At 41.9% G+C, this 17,738-nt stretch overlaps 1 protein-coding gene across 1 annotated transcript in view; it reads left to right on the top strand.

The window, feature by feature from the left end:
- Positions 1-325: 325 nt before the first annotated feature.
- Positions 326-17,738, top strand: part of kif1aa (kinesin family member 1Aa) — a gene marked incomplete at both ends in the record, with an annotated part of 33,048 nt that continues 15,635 nt past the window's right edge. The window contains 23 exons of the mRNA XM_079220646.1: positions 326-431; positions 7,975-8,048; positions 8,388-8,570; positions 8,682-8,747; positions 8,921-9,099; positions 9,524-9,635; positions 9,919-9,996; positions 10,157-10,222; positions 10,314-10,331; positions 10,445-10,523; positions 10,607-10,685; positions 10,899-11,041; positions 13,613-13,746; positions 14,381-14,460; positions 14,926-15,001; positions 15,595-15,674; positions 15,797-15,903; positions 16,009-16,089; positions 16,193-16,373; positions 16,630-16,702; positions 17,011-17,101; positions 17,193-17,341; positions 17,452-17,630. Coding sequence (XP_079076772.1) covers positions 326-431; positions 7,975-8,048; positions 8,388-8,570; positions 8,682-8,747; positions 8,921-9,099; positions 9,524-9,635; positions 9,919-9,996; positions 10,157-10,222; positions 10,314-10,331; positions 10,445-10,523; positions 10,607-10,685; positions 10,899-11,041; positions 13,613-13,746; positions 14,381-14,460; positions 14,926-15,001; positions 15,595-15,674; positions 15,797-15,903; positions 16,009-16,089; positions 16,193-16,373; positions 16,630-16,702; positions 17,011-17,101; positions 17,193-17,341; positions 17,452-17,630 — 2,414 coding nt within the window. The remainder of the gene's footprint in view (positions 432-7,974; positions 8,049-8,387; positions 8,571-8,681; positions 8,748-8,920; positions 9,100-9,523; positions 9,636-9,918; positions 9,997-10,156; positions 10,223-10,313; positions 10,332-10,444; positions 10,524-10,606; positions 10,686-10,898; positions 11,042-13,612; positions 13,747-14,380; positions 14,461-14,925; positions 15,002-15,594; positions 15,675-15,796; positions 15,904-16,008; positions 16,090-16,192; positions 16,374-16,629; positions 16,703-17,010; positions 17,102-17,192; positions 17,342-17,451; positions 17,631-17,738) is intronic.

Raw genomic sequence — 17,738 nt, 5'->3', positions numbered from 1 at the left:
TGTTATCCATCTCCCCTGGCTGTAGCTGACCATGCGTGGTATTTTCACGTTACAGCAACACAGCCCTGCCCTCTTCAATTGTGCTCGTCACGTCAACCATAAGGTCTCAAGTTCTTACGACTTACAACACAAATAAATAAAAATAGCCCTCGGTTTCATGCCAAAAAAGGTGGCATACGTCAGTTGCAGCATGTCATTTGCACACAAACTGATACAACTTAGAATTGTATTGATTGAGATTCACTTTCTGCTCCCTTCTACAGACCTGCGGTCCCCACACCTGGGCACTAAAGAAGGCACCCCAAGGTGCTAGGAAGACAGCATCATGGCCGGGGCCTCAGTGAAGGTGGCGGTGCGAGTCCGCCCCTTCAACTCAAGGGAGATTGGAAAAGATAGCAAGTGCATCATTCAGATGTCTGGAAATACCACCAGTAAGTACTCTCCAGAAGATTCACCTTCACAATGTGTGTTCTGTGTTCTTGTTTTTATTGACTTACGTTTATCGCAAGTCTTTTTTTTCCACCCAGAAGGTGCAGATTCAGGCTTTTCTGACCTTGACCTCTGAACGCCACAGGTTTAGTGAAAAGATAAATAGATTGTATGAGTGACTGTACAAATCTCCTGTGAACAAGCAGGCCTGTTCCAAGACATGTGATATGAGCTGGGAATGTATTTAGAATCATCTTTAGTTCCATAAAACGAATATTGAAGATGTTTTTTATCCATCTATGCAGAAAATGTCAACCTTTTTGAGTTTACCGCCAGATTGTCGAATTAAGGGCCAAATCTGAGCAGAGCAGTTATCTATATGTTATCACCGCGTCAGGAAGTCTATGCTCGAGGTGACGTAATCTCAGGCATATTTGACCTGATGTTTATTTAGGGCAACGCATGTTATGTGTTTATGTGGCCAGATTAAGCCACGTTTAAAAATGGCACCTAAATCAACATTTTCAAGATTAATCTTTCAATTCAAATCTGCCCCTAATGCAACTATTTAATGCGTATAATAGCGGATGCGTTTACATTACTCTGTCAACATCAAATATGAACATGTGTGTACCTGCCTCTAGCTACTGTAAGGTTTCCTGCACAAACATACTGTATTTGTTTTTGCGGCCATTTGTTGTATGTTTTTTTTTTAAGTATGTAGTTTAGAGCACACCACATTCCTTGGGTTATCCGGTGCAGAGTGAAGAGACTGGAAAGATACTCGATATGTAGTCTGCTTAGGAAGGTAAAGCCATTTGTTAATAATGGATGAGGCTTCCTGAAATATTTACCGTTTGTCCTAATTTAGCCATCTCCCCCATCCCTCACCATGTCATGGGTGACTAGACAAGCTTGGTGGCTTTTTTAGGCCGACTTGGTTTAACTATGCGATTTGTTGCATTTCGTGATCGACTAAACACTTGTAATCTTTAAATAAAATCTAAAAATATCGTTTCATATGAAGTCCCTCCAGGATTTCACACCATGAGGGTGACTACATCGTGTTGCCTTGGCACAGAGCTCCTTCCGTCTCCACAGAAGTGGATGAGTATTTAGCTGTCAGCAGTGTCACCCACTGCAGTGTAAACTTAGCTATATTTGCAGTGTGGATTCCACTGAAATGTCCTTGAAAAAAATCTGTGAATTAGAGTTTTTCTAATCACACAAAGTGGGTATGTTGTTTTTAATTAAGCATGTTACCATGATAACCAGTATGGTGTTTGCTTGTTCTTCACTTCCAGCTTATTCATTGCAATATTCACTCACCTATTTTTTTAATTGTATGGGTTTTTAGACCTCCTGAGAGAACCCAGGCATTGTTAAATATGTAGCATAGATTATTCTTTCATGAAAAGATGGGAAATATTTGGCTTCTGGCGTTTTAGTTTTTCAGGAATGTAGGTTTTAATTATTATAATTATTTTTTTGCATAAATTACAGTTAAATCAGAAATAGTTATGATATTTAATATAAGGCACCACAAGAATGTGCGAAAGATTTCCTCTGGACCTGCATCCAGTATTCAGTGAGCTCGTGGGCTTGATTCCCCACAATATACATCACTTCTACAAGCTGGTAAATTGCAGTTAAAGAGTCAGGTAAAAGAAACATTGCTTGGACATTTTGACACATAAGGAAGCCCCCCAACACTGATCAATTCAAAGACATTACGTTTTAGTCACGATTAGTCAATATACCTTAAAATCCATAAATGAAACAGAGTTTATCAATCTAAAAAATGCCTGGCTGGTCAGAGCCACACAGAGCCGCTCTCATTGAGACGGCACGTCTTTCAGCAGAGCAGATTGTTCTCTTCCAAACCGAGTCAATGGCTCTGGATGTGGACTGGAGGGTGTAAGCAGGCTGATGTCATGAAAAAGCTCATTGGTTGCAGTCTGGAGGGGGTACAGAGGCAGGGGATAAATGCCCCCTTGTCTTTTTTGTAGTCTGGGCAGAGCAAAGGAAGAAGAAGAAGGAGTGGGTTTCTTTTTTGTGTGTGCGCCTCTCTGCTTTGTGCTCTCTGACACTCATGAGTGGGTCAATACCCCAGTTCCCACAAAGCAGGAGAATGGCAGTAATCTTGTTGTTTGAGAGATCCTTCCCTCCCACGCTAGCCTTAATTAAGATGCAGGGGACAGACCTGAAGGAAAAGTGGGCCTCTCTTCAGAAGACTGTTGGGTGCATATAGAGACTTACATCTATGTTGCAGCAAAGTTGACGCAGAATATCTGTGTATAGCTATAAGAACTCTTGAAAATGTATTTTGTTGTTGTGTATTCTATGTGCTTAAATGTAGAAACACAGATTTAATTCATCTTGGGGAAAACTGAGGGGATTCATGTTGCTTTTTTAAATTTTTAATACCTCTTTAGCATAAAGTTCACTGCTCCGTAATGCTAATTGTGGCATAGACCGTGCCTCTTAATTTGTGCCTGAGGCTTCATGAAGTCCAACATAAAGCAGCAGACAACAATCCACAAACAGCCTGTGCTGCTGCTGCTGAAAATAGTACCATCTACGTGGCTCTCCTCCAGTCAGTGGGTTCACATCCCCTCAGACAGACCTGCTGACGCAGACACATTTCCTCTCCTATTGACTGGGGCAGTTCACCCATGACGGTCTGACCAGCATCACTCAGTCACAATTAAGAAGACAAACATGGAACGAACCATAATAGGATGCTGAAAATATGCTGTACTTCCTAAAATTAAACCAGAGCAGACATGTAGGCATCACTGACGGGGATAAAGATGAGCAGTGGAGTAGTTTTACAAAATACTGCTAGTATATACACAATACTTACTGTTTTACAACCTGTAACATCTCTGTACATATATATGTATTACTTCTCATTGCACATATACTCTTAATACATTCCTGTTGAATCATAGCAACTATACACCTGTCTACCACACATTCATATTATTTTATAATTTATTTGTGTATATTATGCACTATGTTTAAGTCTTAGACTAAATTGTCTTTCTTTCTTATACATATTTAATGAGCATGTGTTGGAGGGAGCCTGAGATTTAAGTGATGGCTTCTCTGTAATTGTTGTACACATGACAGTAAAATATATAAACTTGAACAAATACAGATACAAATGTACTAAACATCTCACCCGGGGAAACTAATTTGCACACTCTTTTCAATTAAGGATACATAAAAATATATTTATATATATATTTCTTTTTGGGCGGAATTTAAATCACTGAAACCCTGCAAATATGTATTTGTATTTAAAAGTATAAATGTAAAATATTTAAGTCTCAAAAAAGTGATTGTCAGTGTACAAAATAATATTTACAAAGTAATTTTTAAGCAAAAAATATCCTTCCAATACAATCAGGTTCCAGATTATAACATTTTAATCTTCTGTTATATTAAAATCGATCGTTTTGTATGACTGGTCGGACAAAACGAGCTTCAACATGTCAACGTGGGTTTGTAGATTTTACAAACCAAACAAATGATCAGTCAAAGAAAAAATTGGCAGATTATTTGATAATAAAAATAAATATGCATTGCACGAGGGTGGAACAAAATAACTTCTAATACATGGACAGCTAACAATTACTGACAATACCGCTCTGAATCAATGACTATAATAGATATGAAGTCACCTTAGAACAGACTGCAAGATACTTGTTTGCAGAGGGGTATAATAATAATAGAGCTTGTTTCCATTTGTTTCAAATGGTCTAATGATGGAGGAATCTCTTGTTGATGGATCATATTTTAGGCATTAAAAACAGATTTTGGGGAGCTGATATAGCTTTTATGAATTGTTGCTACTTATTTTCACAGTGCACAAATCACATCTTTGAAAGAGAGCGAAAAAATAGGCATGAAAAGCAGTAGCGTCAGTATGATGCTGATAAACGTGTACACACTGTGGGTACGTGCATAGAATCCTGACCTGCTCCTGTCTGAGGACACCGCCAGAAGAGAAATGACTTGCTGCTGTATCCCGTCTAATTATTTAGACCCCCTCCCCAACCATGACGTGCCTTCCAGACCTGGCATCGTCTATAAACTCAACTCCTCGTGATTAAATAGCGTTTCCGTCATAAAAAGAGATGGTGGGAGGTAAAGGGGAGCGTGATGAAGATGGGAGACGTGCTCTGCGTGCTTTAAGTGCTGCTAAAACTGTCCTCAGGTGGAGATCACTCTGACACGCAAGCGGTGACCGCTGAGAACGTCACCAAAGCTGCCGAGTGCAATTAAAAGAGGCAGGCAGGCCCCATGTCTCACCGTCGCACTCCTACGTTCTGCCAATCTCTGCCACTTTAAAGTGATTACCTTATCGGAAGAGTATGGTGTGTGTGTGTGTGTGTGTGTGTGTGTGTGTGTGTGTGTGTGTGTGTGTGTGTGTGTGTGTGTGTGTGTGTGTGTGTGTGTGTGTGTGTGTGTGTGTGAATCATACAACAATCAGAGATAAGTAAGCAAAGAGAGGATGTCGGAGTACAAGGCCTCTGCTTCTGGGTAAAATCAGATCTTTCTTTTTGTTTTTAATTTCGAGGTTTGATAAAGTAATCCATGTCTCCATCTTAACTAGGTTTATTTGATGGCTTTCTTCTGTTGTAGAATCCACTTTTCCGTCAGCGTGATTTACCAGGAAAACCAATGTGTTTCTTTCACGTTTTCACCACGTTGCAGCTTCAGACCTTCTGGGACCTGAATTGATTGTCAGGCTGTGTTGGATGTATAGATGAATACGTCTACGGAGGCTTTTCACAGAGGGCCTTTTAAATGTGCATTTTTCATCAATGATGGGAGGATGTGTGTTCATGCTGCATATCAGAAACGCAGTACATGCAGTGTCTCTTGCAGTGAAATCATGGCCCAGGACCAGTGTGTCCGTCTGGTCCCGTTCTCTTGGTATTTCTCACCAACACACGGAGGGGATTGCTTCAGAATTGCAACTTGGACTCAAGGATGAACTAATTAGAACGTAGATGAAGAATTGATCTGCCATATATGACAATCTAACACATATGTCTAATAGGATAACGGCAACACGACTGGCTGCTAATCCTATGCAAGATATTGTAAGCAAGGTGCGCTGTGAGACTCTTTTGTTTCAGTGTTTCACCTGCATCACTACTGCACATAATCTACATTTTCTTTGAAGAGTGGCTAGTTAGGAGCCTCTGTTAGGTACGGTTTTATTTAAGGAGACGTTTTTATTGTTCGCTTTAAACATGCCTACTTCCAGAATACGTGAGTAGTCTGGCTTTACGGGAACAGGTAGTAAATCACTGAAGCACAAATGTAAGGATGAGTAGAGGGATTGATCGCCATTGATTAATGTTGGCTGTCCCTCCAGTTGTAAGTAGATATTTCAGTCTAACTGGCATACCTGGTGATGTCATCACAATGCCTCTGATGTCGTTATTGCAGGGACCATTTGAGGCAGGGGGACAGTGCGCAGCAGAGGAAATGAGCAGTTTGGAAATCATTTCTCGCTAATTAATGAAATGGATTCCGTGGCTTCGTTTAGCAGCAGACCTCATTGATTTCCTGGTGATTGCGAGCGCTGAACTCAGATAAGTCTTCCAGGGAACACGGTCACGTCATGCCCGGTAAACCAGGCCTCGTCTTTTCATCACTGGCCTGAAACCGGAAACCCACGTCAGCCACACTGGCATATATATCACGGCTGGAAGCACAGTAGCAGTGTAGAAAGGAAATAAGCGTGTGTGCACTGACTTGAGAGTGGACTGAGCCCCGGGCCGCTTCCTCTGTTATCGACCACATGCATTAGCGGAGAAAATGGTGTCTGCAACTGCGGGAGCACGGAGGAAGCATTTTCATAGCTGGCATGCCCAGACCACATCAGATATATTGTGTGAGAGCACAATACCATGTGCTGGAGTATTCATTGCAATATTTGAGTTTGACAGCTTCCTTTGAAGAAAACAAGAAATTAGCATTTATTTATCTGATATTTTGCCTTTTTAAGTACACAATGTGTATTTGTAAAAGGTCTCTAAATCATGAAAATGAACACACAGTAGGCTCTAGCCCCCCATCACACAGGCTTTATTGGTTTCTGAAAGCACTTTTCTGCAAAACTCTCATTGCTGCATGTTGTTTTTTTGGGCAGTATTATTCTTTCTTGAGGCGCTGCATTCAGGTCAAATGCGTGGTTACAGAATTTAAACGTCTGGACAAAAAAGAAGTTATGAAATATAATATATAAATTAATATATCAAAAAGTCTATGTGTGTTCACATTTCAGGCATCGTTTTGTTTCTGTTTCTGATTCATGACAACGCATAGCATTCATAACTCCAGAATACAATTGGATAACATAACGAACAGATGAAGTGAACCAGAAAAAGATGTGTGTCATCATGAAGGAGAGTTGGTGGTCACCAGACCACCAACCAAAAAAAAGACAATTAGAATAACTTTGATTATAACTTAAAGTAATTGATGTGTAATGGGAAAAGGATATTTTCCTGTCGGAGTAGAAAGATGTAACAAGTTTGAATTTGTCTCATTTTGATTTGTGCTAAACAGACCAACCTGTGACTTACCATACTAATACTTCAAATTCAATCATCTGTCAGTCTGGAATAAATGAATATTACGAGATCCACTGAGCTCACAAACATCACCTGAGCCTGACGCTTGTTTCACACCGACGCCGTTGAAAGATGAGCTGAGCCTGACGAGTGTGAGCGATCCTAAAATGGCCACTGCTCGGTAACGACGTGGCCTTTTAATCTGACACCGCCATCAGGCCAAACTCTACATTTGACAATAGCGAGTAAGAATAAAGTTCAATACTTTATTGCCACGTCAGCACAGTTGATGGGGAATTTTCCTCAGTACATTTGTTTAATACTGCGTGTTCCTTTGTGCTGATACCCATCTACTTGTATAGATGTGTGTATAGATCTGAGTTCAAGTACGAATCAGCTGTGTGTTCCTGAAGCGAGATAGTCCTTCACCTGAAACTCTGGAATGTCCTTCCGGAGGGGAGGGATTTAAAGAGAGCACAGCAAAAAACAAGTTTGTGTTTAGCTTCGTAATTAGTGTTGCAGCCTCACAGCCACCAGCAGGGCAGTGGAGCAGCTACTGAAGATGTATCATGAGCCTGGCTTCATCCAATGTTCAGATTTCTAAAATAACTTTCTTCATGTAAGTAATCAATTTGAGACTTTTTGTGTGTTTTGTGGTATCTATTAGCTTAAATGTTTCCCCTATTCCCCTGTAGTGTCCGTCCTCAATGTGGTCAACGAGACTGTGATCAAGTAAAAAAGCGTTCAGTGTTCGCCTTCCAAAAGATTGTCCCTTAACATCTAATTCTGTCGCGCAGAGGCCCAAACACTACCTGTGACTGTTGATTCAGAAAGAGGAGGCGACTCAGGCCCTCTCGGTTCTGTTAGCACAACACGACACAGCTCAGATACGGTTTCACGTGGCCGGCTCTCGCCCTCCCTCTGACTCGTGTTCCTTGTCTTTCAGCCATCGTCAACCCCAAGCAGACCAAAGACAACAAGAGCTTCAACTTTGATTACTCCTACTGGTCCCACACCTCGGTAAGTCTCTCTGAACCCCACAGCGCGAATGTAGTGTTGACACCCCAACCGAGACACACACGTGCATCACTGTGCATCACTGTGCACTGTGCATCACTGTGTGTGTGAAAATAATGTCTATGAATGCACATCAGATTAAGACAATAGTCGGATTTAATAGAGTTTGACATTTTTGTCAGTAAATGCTCGTTATTTTATATATGATTTCATCACGATACGGCTCCACTGAAAGATGATAAATGGTCATATTGACTTATCGCCCAGCCCTAACTTCATTGTTTGTCAGGTTTATGAGAAAGTTTAAGATTTAAGTGGCTGATTATTGATTTCTGTCCGCAGCCAGAGGACATCAATTATGCCTCTCAGGTGCAAGTGTACAAAGACATCGGAGAGGAAATGTTGCTGCACGCCTTCGAGGGATATAACGTCTGCATCTTTGCTTACGGCCAGACGGGCTCTGGCAAGTCCTACACCATGATGGGGAAGCAGGATGTCAAGGATCAACAAGGGATCATTCCTCTGGTACAGACTCACTGTGATTACTGGACTGGCTGATGATACATTTAAAGGAGAGATGAGTTTGTCTCAAATGTGACAATTGTGGAAGTAACGTTCATAATTTTCTCCTTCCAGCTGTGTGAAGATCTGTTCACCAAGTTCAATGACAATGCAGGCAACAGCATGTCTTACTCTGTGGAGGTGAGCATTACATTCCCAATCGTGTTGTCATGATGTTCATCATTGATCTCACACTAACGGAAGAGATTTATCGTACAAGCTTGTTTCCATCTGCATTCCCAAACGCCGCTCATGCAGTTTATACGGATAGAGGTCTGCTGTATGCGCTGAGCTAATGTAATGATTCTGAACAGGTGAGCTACATGGAAATCTACTGTGAACGTGTGCGGGATTTACTGAACCCCAAGAACAAAGGGAACCTGCGCGTCCGAGAACATCCTCTCATGGGACCTTATGTGGAGGACCTGTCTAAGCTGGCCGTCACGTCCTACAACGACATCCAGGACCTGATGGACTCCGGCAACAAGGCCAGGTGAGGGACCTGTTTATTCCTTCACCGTTGTTCTCGGTAATATGGTGAAGCATACCATATATGGTTCCTGTTCACCTGAAAATTAAGAATACATATAGTCCCATTATATTGTCGACATGGCAGACAACACTCTGCAACTCACACCTAAACAAATCTCGTCCTAAAAAGCACTGCAGGTATGAGCAGAAATCTGTTTTTTAAGGCATGAATCACACATACATTTAAGACATTTCTGATGAAGTAGAGGAGATGAGAGTTATAGCTGTGCTAACAATCAAAAGCTGAAGCTCTTTATAATGTACATTGAGGTTCAACTAAATATTTATGTTCTATCAATTTGCACTTTAAATCCTGATTACTTTTGTTGTTGGACCTATAGTAGAAATAGCAGGACTAGTAATTTGCTTGTTCGTTGTGTCCACAGGACTGTGGCCGCCACCAACATGAACGAGACGAGCAGCCGCTCGCATGCCGTCTTCAACATCATATTCACTCAGAAACGCCACGATGCCGATACTGAAAACACCTCTGAGAAGGTTGAGTTTTATCCCATCCTGACTGCATGTATTTACTATAGAGGTGCTGCCACTGCTTATCAATGAGCTGATTGATGACACTGATTTAAATCTTGTCGTAAATTGGAAATCAATGACGGCTTGAAGGTCGTACTGTAATTATAACGTTACGTTGTGCAGATGTTTTTTTTAATGAGACCCGTCTCCTGAATAAAGATGAATCGCTTTAGGGGTTGTTTTTGTTGTCGGTTAATGAATGTGTTGTTTATGTAACGGAGTCCATTTGTTGGATGTTCTGTTGCAGGTCAGCAAGATAAGTTTGGTGGATCTGGCTGGCAGCGAGCGGGCAGACTCCACTGGAGCCAAAGGGACCAGGCTTAAGGTGAAACGTTTCCCTCAAATGCATTTGAGATAATCAAACACAGATATGGAAGCACATTTCCGGTCTGAATATGCCTATAATCATAATAATATGTCAATATTAAAACAGTGAATCACTGTGTTTACTTTTATATCATTGTCTGCTTCTTGCTCGGTCACAGGAAGGAGCAAATATCAACAAATCTCTGACTACACTGGGGAAGGTCATCTCCGCTTTGGCGGAAGTGGTACGTATCATATCTGCATGCAGTATGTTGTGAGATGAAGCAGATGTTATGAAGGATATGCATTTACCTTTTACTGTCTCCTTCATTTCAGGACTCTGGGTTGAATAAGGTAATTTGTTTGATTTTTTTAAATTGTTATTCATTTATTTCTTGTTTTTCTTCACCCAAATGCCTATAAATACATTGATTTATTTTAATTTGGTGTTTTAATTTGATACACAGAATAAAAAGAAGAAGAAGGTGGAAAACCACATCCCCTACAGAGATTCGGTTTTGACCTGGTTACTGAGAGAGAACTTGGGTATGAGCACAACATTTGTTGCTCCCAGTGATCCATTAGTCCTTGACAAACTGAAACCAACGTGTTTGCCTTCATTCTGTCAGGGGGGAACTCTCGCACTGCGATGGTAGCTGCCCTGAGTCCAGCTGACATCAACTACGACGAGACCCTCAGCACACTCAGGTAGAAAACACATTTTCTGCTGCGTCTTTCTCTCCCTCCCACACAGCTGCTCAGTGCGGCTGTGAGGGATGTCATTGAGGACCAAAGTTGTTGCGTAATACACGTTTTCCCTCAGTGGCTCGCATGAGCTGCAGCTGCAGTGCCAGGCTGCAGAATCCTGTCTCCTCCCTCACCTGTGTCACATGCTCAATGACCCCTCCCTCATGTCCGCAGGTACGCAGACCGTGCCAAACAGATCCGCTGCAACGCCGTGATCAACGAGGATCCCAGCAACCGGTTGGTGCGTGAGCTGAAGGAGGAGGTGTCCCGTCTGAAAGACCTCCTCTGCTCCCAGGGCCTGGGCGACATCATTGACAGTAAGGGATCATTCGTTTGGTTTATATGAGCATTTGCGCCATCTCTAGATTCAACTTTTAAACATATTATTTTAGGGGTGGGGGTTTACATCCTTTAGTTAGCGTTCACACTATCCTCCATGATACACTGTCAGTCTCACGTCAGCCCACACGGCTAACTTCCATTGTGTGTGCTGATAGAACACGAAATAAATTAGGAGCCAGTGCAGCAAAATCGATGGGAAGACGACGTGAATGAAGACGAACAGCAACTGGTTCTCTTCAGACTGCAGTCGGAGTTGCAGTGCAGTTTACGCCTCCATGCTGTTGCTAAAAAAACAGGCAGGGTGGGAAACTGTGTGGGCAGGGTTTCAAGCATTAGCTTCTGGAGCTAGCATGTCAAGCTAGCTCAAATTAGCATGTAATAATAATGAAGGTGTGGAGTTTCTAAATGTAAGATCTAGCTATTTTGTTTGAATTGCAGTGAATGTGACTTGTCTGCTTCTTCATTGACGATTCTGGTCCACACATCCTTTATAGAAGCCTTGAGATGCAAGTGAGAAAAAAATATAATTATGACTTCAAAAAAAGGTTTAGAATGGACAATTTTTCAATTTTTCTGAAATCTCTATATATTATACTGTGCATAACTTGCTGACACATACAATGTGTACCTTGTGTTTAGAGTGCATGGTAAAGTTAAAGAAAGAAAGAAAACAATAATGCTTTTAATCCCATTCAGAACACAGGGTAGTGGTGCACTTCAGCTTCTCGTGGCCAAAATAAGTGTTACAACAACAAACTTAAAAATAGATCATCAGATTTATTTTCCCCTTACTTGCCTCTCAGGGTCTCTCAGGTGAAAAGAAAAATATGACTATAAAAATTAGTACGTACATCACCAACCTTTGTCACAAAAAATGTATAAGATGATGTTTCAGTCCATGGACATTTCATCTCAAGGTGTTCCGCTGTCTCTCTCTCTTTCTCTCTCTCTTTCTCTCTCTCTTCTCTTCTCTTCTCCCAGCTTATCGAATGTCTGGTGCTGACATAGAGGGTTTGAAACGTGTGTTTTCTGACTATTGCTTTTGCTCTTGTGGCAGCTCAGCATCACCGGCGCTTAATGTGGCAGTAAAAAGTAGCTTTTTCAGTAGCCTGTTTTCTTTGCAGCACCACAATATCACAAAGCGTTGATCAGAATGTTTTAGGCGAGTCGCACTGGAAAACAAGCAGCCTGCCGTTTGTGGGAGATTTTTTTGTTTTTTTCAAGCTTTGTCATTTTGGCTGTAATCTTCAGTTCCTAATGGGCCGAATGGGCCGTGTCATGGTGCTGCAGAGATCTGTGTATGGCTTCATGGCCGTGGCATTGGCGGGACAAAGCTTAATATTGCATGAAGCAACAAACCAGAGCAACACAATATGGACGATTATGGACCACAGTGAGATATGTTTCATCCCGACCTATGATTTCCCTCAATTAGAATCTGTAGCTTCCCAAATCCCCTGGAAGGGTCCATCTGACTCTATTGCCCCCTGTTGGCGGGCATTGGTGATGCCACAGAGAATATAATCACTTCCATAATATGGCATCTTTTGAGGAAGTCATCTAATTTTATAAATTTTTACTTTCTATAACCCATGACTTCATTAACTGCACCGCAAAGGCAATATTATGCAATCCATCTTGGCGGCCGACAGCGTGTCCAGATGGATGGGTGCGATACACTTTCCCAATTTATTGCTGTAGTTGCCATAGCAGCAGCTGCAGAGTTGATATTCTATTTTGTATTATATACTCTGTCATAGGCCTTCGAAATCCCAGGGTAAAACACTGAACAGAAAACATCAATGTAGTTGGTAGACTATTTTTGATGAATACAAAAAATGTGATTACAAAATACAGAAATGGATTCCTGCTTTCAGTATTTAGTGATAAGCAAACTGAGCATCAGATGCATCTTGCTGCTTTTATGTAATAATCTCTGATTGAGAGTTCAGGCTTCCTGATTTTCTCTGCAGGAAACATGACCCGATTACAAATGAGTCATTAAGTTTCTGCACAAATGAGCTTATAATATATTTGTATTTTTCCTACACGATGACTCATTTTGTTTTCGTAGACTGGAAATGAGAGATAGAATCCATCTCTCATTCTAGGTTTTATTTCTGAAATGGCGGACGAACAATATACAAATATATTTTCTTGTTTGTGAATGTTCATGCATATGACGCTCTGCTTGAAGCTTTTGTATCATAGCTGCATTTTCTTTGGTCCTGGCTTGATGCCGCCTGTTTGCATCTTTTAAGTTGGTCCTCTCTGCGGGGCTTTCTGCTGCTGCTGCCCTCGCTTCTATACTAGTAGATGAAATTTCTCTCTGTGAGTTAGATTTGTTTCAAGCCACATATCTTCTTTCTTTTCTTCTATTCTCCCTTCTCTTCTCCTCCTTATCTGTTTGCATTTCTACTTTTCTTTATCCCCCCCGTTATCGATTGCCCCGACCCCGCTTCCCGTACACACGACAGACCTATCCGATTACAAGAACAATAACAATAAAGACCAAGCCGTGAATCAAAGAGATGATCTCTCCACAGTGACGAATGCCATGACGGGGATGAGTCCCTCTCCGTCTCTCTCAGCCTTGACCAGCCGCGTCGGCTCCATCGCCAGTCTTCATGACCGCATCATGTTCAGCCCGGGCAGCGAAGAGGCCATCGAGAGGCTGAAGGTGAGCATTGACACAGTGTAAATGTACTGCATGCACACATTGGACATGCCCAACGCTTATTGTGAGATCATATGCAGATACATCGTCAGTGTGCTCTCTAAGCATTTTACTCATAACCTTCTCAGCAGTTTAAGTATAGAGGACCAAATCTAACAATGCATCAGTCTGTTCATCAATATTGTCTGTTTGACCCATTACTTCCTACTTAAATGATCAAGCTTTGAGTATTTAGAGGGATGACAGGAGACGATTAAAAAGCAGTTGCACACTGCAGTTTTCGAGGTGACGCAAACAGGAGTGAATTGTGCATTTGTTGAGGACTATTTTCAGTCATGGATCTGGTGCTCGAGTGAGTATTTATGAACCATGACTCAAAATAAACTACAATGCCCACGTTGATTTTAACCAGTGTGGATCATTTATGTGATTTTAATAGTTTGTGGACAACACTAGAGCTTAGAGGCACAGAGGGAGAAGACATATTAGGCTTTGAATACACCACACAATATTTGTTAGTGTGTCAATTAATTGTTTGGTCTTTTCATTGTTTGGTCTTTTCATGGGATTTGTTGGCAAAAAGAAAAATATAGATTACTAGCCGTGTATTAATTACCACTGTCTTCTGAAATCTCAGGAAACAGAGAAAATCATTGCTGAACTCAATGAGACTTGGGAAGAGAAACTTCGCCGAACGGAAGCCATTAGAATGGAAAGGTGAGATTACCATACGTATAGTATATATATATATGATATATATATCTTAATTCATGCACACAGAGACAACAGGCTTATAACAGATAAATGTTTAAAAAGACAACCTAATATACTAATAGAATATCATATATTCTAAAACATAGTTAATAATCCTGTTTTTCTTGTCTATAAAATTATTCATTTTAAAATGACTCCATCACTTGCATGAAGTAGTGCGTGCAAAAGTAGAGCAGGTTTGAAGAATAGCATGTATAGTCTTTCCTCTTGACCAAAGGTTGTAACTATTTGAGTATTTAGTCAATAATAAACAATGGGGTTGTGTGTGCAGTATGCACGTGTACAGAAAAATGAACCACTTTGCACTTTGCACTGTGCAACATGTAAACTATATTATTGTGTGAGGCATCTTAAAAGAAAAGAAATCCTGCAGCCGCTTGGTTCACCGAGTCTTGTATTCGTCCACAGAGAGGCCTTGCTGGCAGAAATGGGTGTGGCAATGCGAGAAGATGGCGGGACAGTCGGCGTGTTCTCTCCCAAGAAGGTAAGAAGACACGAGGCGTCTGCAAAACTCTCCTCTGTGATCTAAAACTTACCATTTAAATTATTCACTGAAATGCTTGTTTATTTACCCCAAAGCCCTCCGATAGCCCTAGAAAGCCCCAGGCTGTGTTTATCGACACAGTGGGGCTGTTTTCCCCCAACGAGGTTTGTAGCTGTGAAGTGTTTAAAGCTGCCTCCCTCTCTTGAGTGCTCTGAAGTCTCACTTCAACAGGAGCCTCGTCGAGGCACATCGGTCGAGGGTTTCTCTTTCAGTGTTATCTGAAATCTACTTCATTAAACACTTCAAACACTTCCTCGCACCGCCGGAAGCCGCCATGGGTGTAAACATGGGGGGTAGTGCCCCCATCTCAGTGATGGCTGTTTTCCTGCAGCCCTAAAACACCAGACTAAGCACTGAACACTCATGCGGTGAAGCTGTGGGGAGGGAATTTGACTGCATGGTTTTAACTATTTCTGATTGTTTCAAAGATTGCTTTTCAGCTCTCTTGTGTGCATTGTATGCATATGATATACTGTAAATAACATATGGATAATGAACAATTGATTGATTTATGATTCCTTGTTCTGCATCAGACACCTCATCTGGTGAATCTCAACGAGGATCCTCTGATGTCTGAGTGTTTGCTGTACTACATTAAAGATGGGATGACCAGGTTAGATGTTGTCACATTTAACAATCTTTATTGAAGTGCTTAATGCGTTATCAGTTTCCATATAAAATCAGGACCGTATTTATTTGCTCCGACATCATATCGCCAATTCTTCTTTTTTTCAGGGTCGGTCGTGTAGACGCCAGCAGTCGTCAGGACATCGTCCTCAGCGGACACTTCATCAAGGACGAGCACTGCACCTTCACCAGCTCTACTGGTCCAACAAGAGAAAGTGAGCGACCTTTATTGCTCCGTAGGCTTCTCGTTGTGTACGTCACAGTTTGATATTGACAGACAGGAAGTAGAGCCTCATATTGCCCTCTCTGTTCGTAATTAGTCGTTGTCCTGGAGCCGTGTGAAGGAGCTGAGACGTATGTCAACGGAAAGAGAGTGACCGAGCCCACTGTCCTCAAATCAGGTCCGTAAGCTCTCTGTGACTTCCACCTCTCCTGATGCATGGTACCTAGTAGAAACATGCGTGTGTGGTATACTCCACATTTTGACTTCTTATTCGCGTAAAGGAAATCGCATCATCCTGGGGAAGAGCCACGTGTTCCGGTTCAACCACCCTGTGCAGGCCCGGGCCGAGAGGGAGAGGACGCCATGTGCAGAAACCCCTGCTGAGCCCGTGGACTGGGCCTTCGCCCAGAGGGAGCTGCTGGACAAGCAGGGCATCGACATGAAACAGGAAATGGAGCAAAGGTACTTTGGGGGGGAAATAGTAAGCCATTTATTCATACCTGACTTTTTCGAGAAAGCCTATGTAGGTAGCAGATAGCGTCTCACCACCACATTGTAGACAGGAACAGATAAAGAAGCTAAAAAGGGAAGAAGTGTCAAGGTGACACTGAAACCTTGCAGCACAGAGCACAGGCAATTGCATGCTGCTCCAGCAACACCTTTGAGGCGGTGAGTCTCCAACCGGTTTTGTTCACACAAGTTTTTTTGTTGTCTTCAGACTGCAGGAGTTGGAGGACCAGTATCGCAAAGAAAGAGAGGAAGCCAACAACCTTCTGGAGCAGCAAAGACTGGTACAGTAACGAGCAGATATGTGTGCTGGATCTAACTAAAACTGTTGAGCACTATCTAATTTATATATTTAAACAAACCCACTAAATTTACAGTAGGTTGTCGACAAAAAAATAGAAAAATAGTAAAAGAAAACCTCATACAATGAAAACAAGCTTCACAGTCTTTTTCCATGTTTTACATACAACTCACAAGTATTTTTGAATACATTTTGGTTGTTCATTTCAACAGTTTGACCGAACAGTTTACTCACTGACATCTGTTCCTAAAGGTCTTGTGTTGACATGTTCTCCATTATTTAATTGTCTAGGATTATGAGAGCAAGCTGGAGGCTCTTCAGAAGCAAGTGGACAGTTACTACCCAGAAACCCTTGATGAAGAGGAAGAGGCAGAGGAGGAAGGTAGTGCAAATGATTGGACACATGCACATATCTGTGTTAGTACTCATACTAAAGATGGTGTTTATCCTTCTTTTTTACTCTTTGCCACCAGTGCAATGGACAGAGAGGGAAGTAGAGCTGGCGGTGTGGAGCTTTCGTAAGTGGCGGTGCTACCAGTTCACCTCTCTCCGTGACTTGTTATGGGGCAACGCCATCTTTCTCAAGGAGGCCAATGCCATCAGCGTGGAGCTCAAGAAGAAGGTGCGACACATGCTGTTATCATTTCAGCTGACAGTAGATCCACAAATAGATGTTACAACACGTCTATCTGACTTTCTGACCACACTAATGCTAGTTCTGTGCCCCTGCAGGTTCAGTTCCAGTTTGTGCTGCTCACAGACACGCTCTACTCCCCGCTGCCTCCAGACCTGTTGCCCCCAGAGACGTCCAAGGACCGGGAGAAGAGACAGTTCCCACGCACCATTGTGGCAGTGGAGGTGCAGGATCAGAAAAACGGAGCCACCCACTATTGGACATTAGAAAAACTAAGGTACATGAACAAGCCTGTGCACAACAATGTTTTTAAAAGTCTGATACACTCTCATTGTACAATATAAATAATGTAAAAAAAAGATTATTTTGTGAGGGATCAATTGGG

This window comes from Taurulus bubalis, assembly GCF_910589615.1.
Source record: "Taurulus bubalis genome assembly, chromosome: 7".
NCBI classification, from domain to species: domain Eukaryota; kingdom Metazoa; phylum Chordata; class Actinopteri; order Perciformes; family Cottidae; genus Taurulus; species Taurulus bubalis.
The sequence above is the reverse complement of the archived record's forward strand: the minus strand, read 5'-3'. Positions and strand labels throughout refer to the sequence as shown.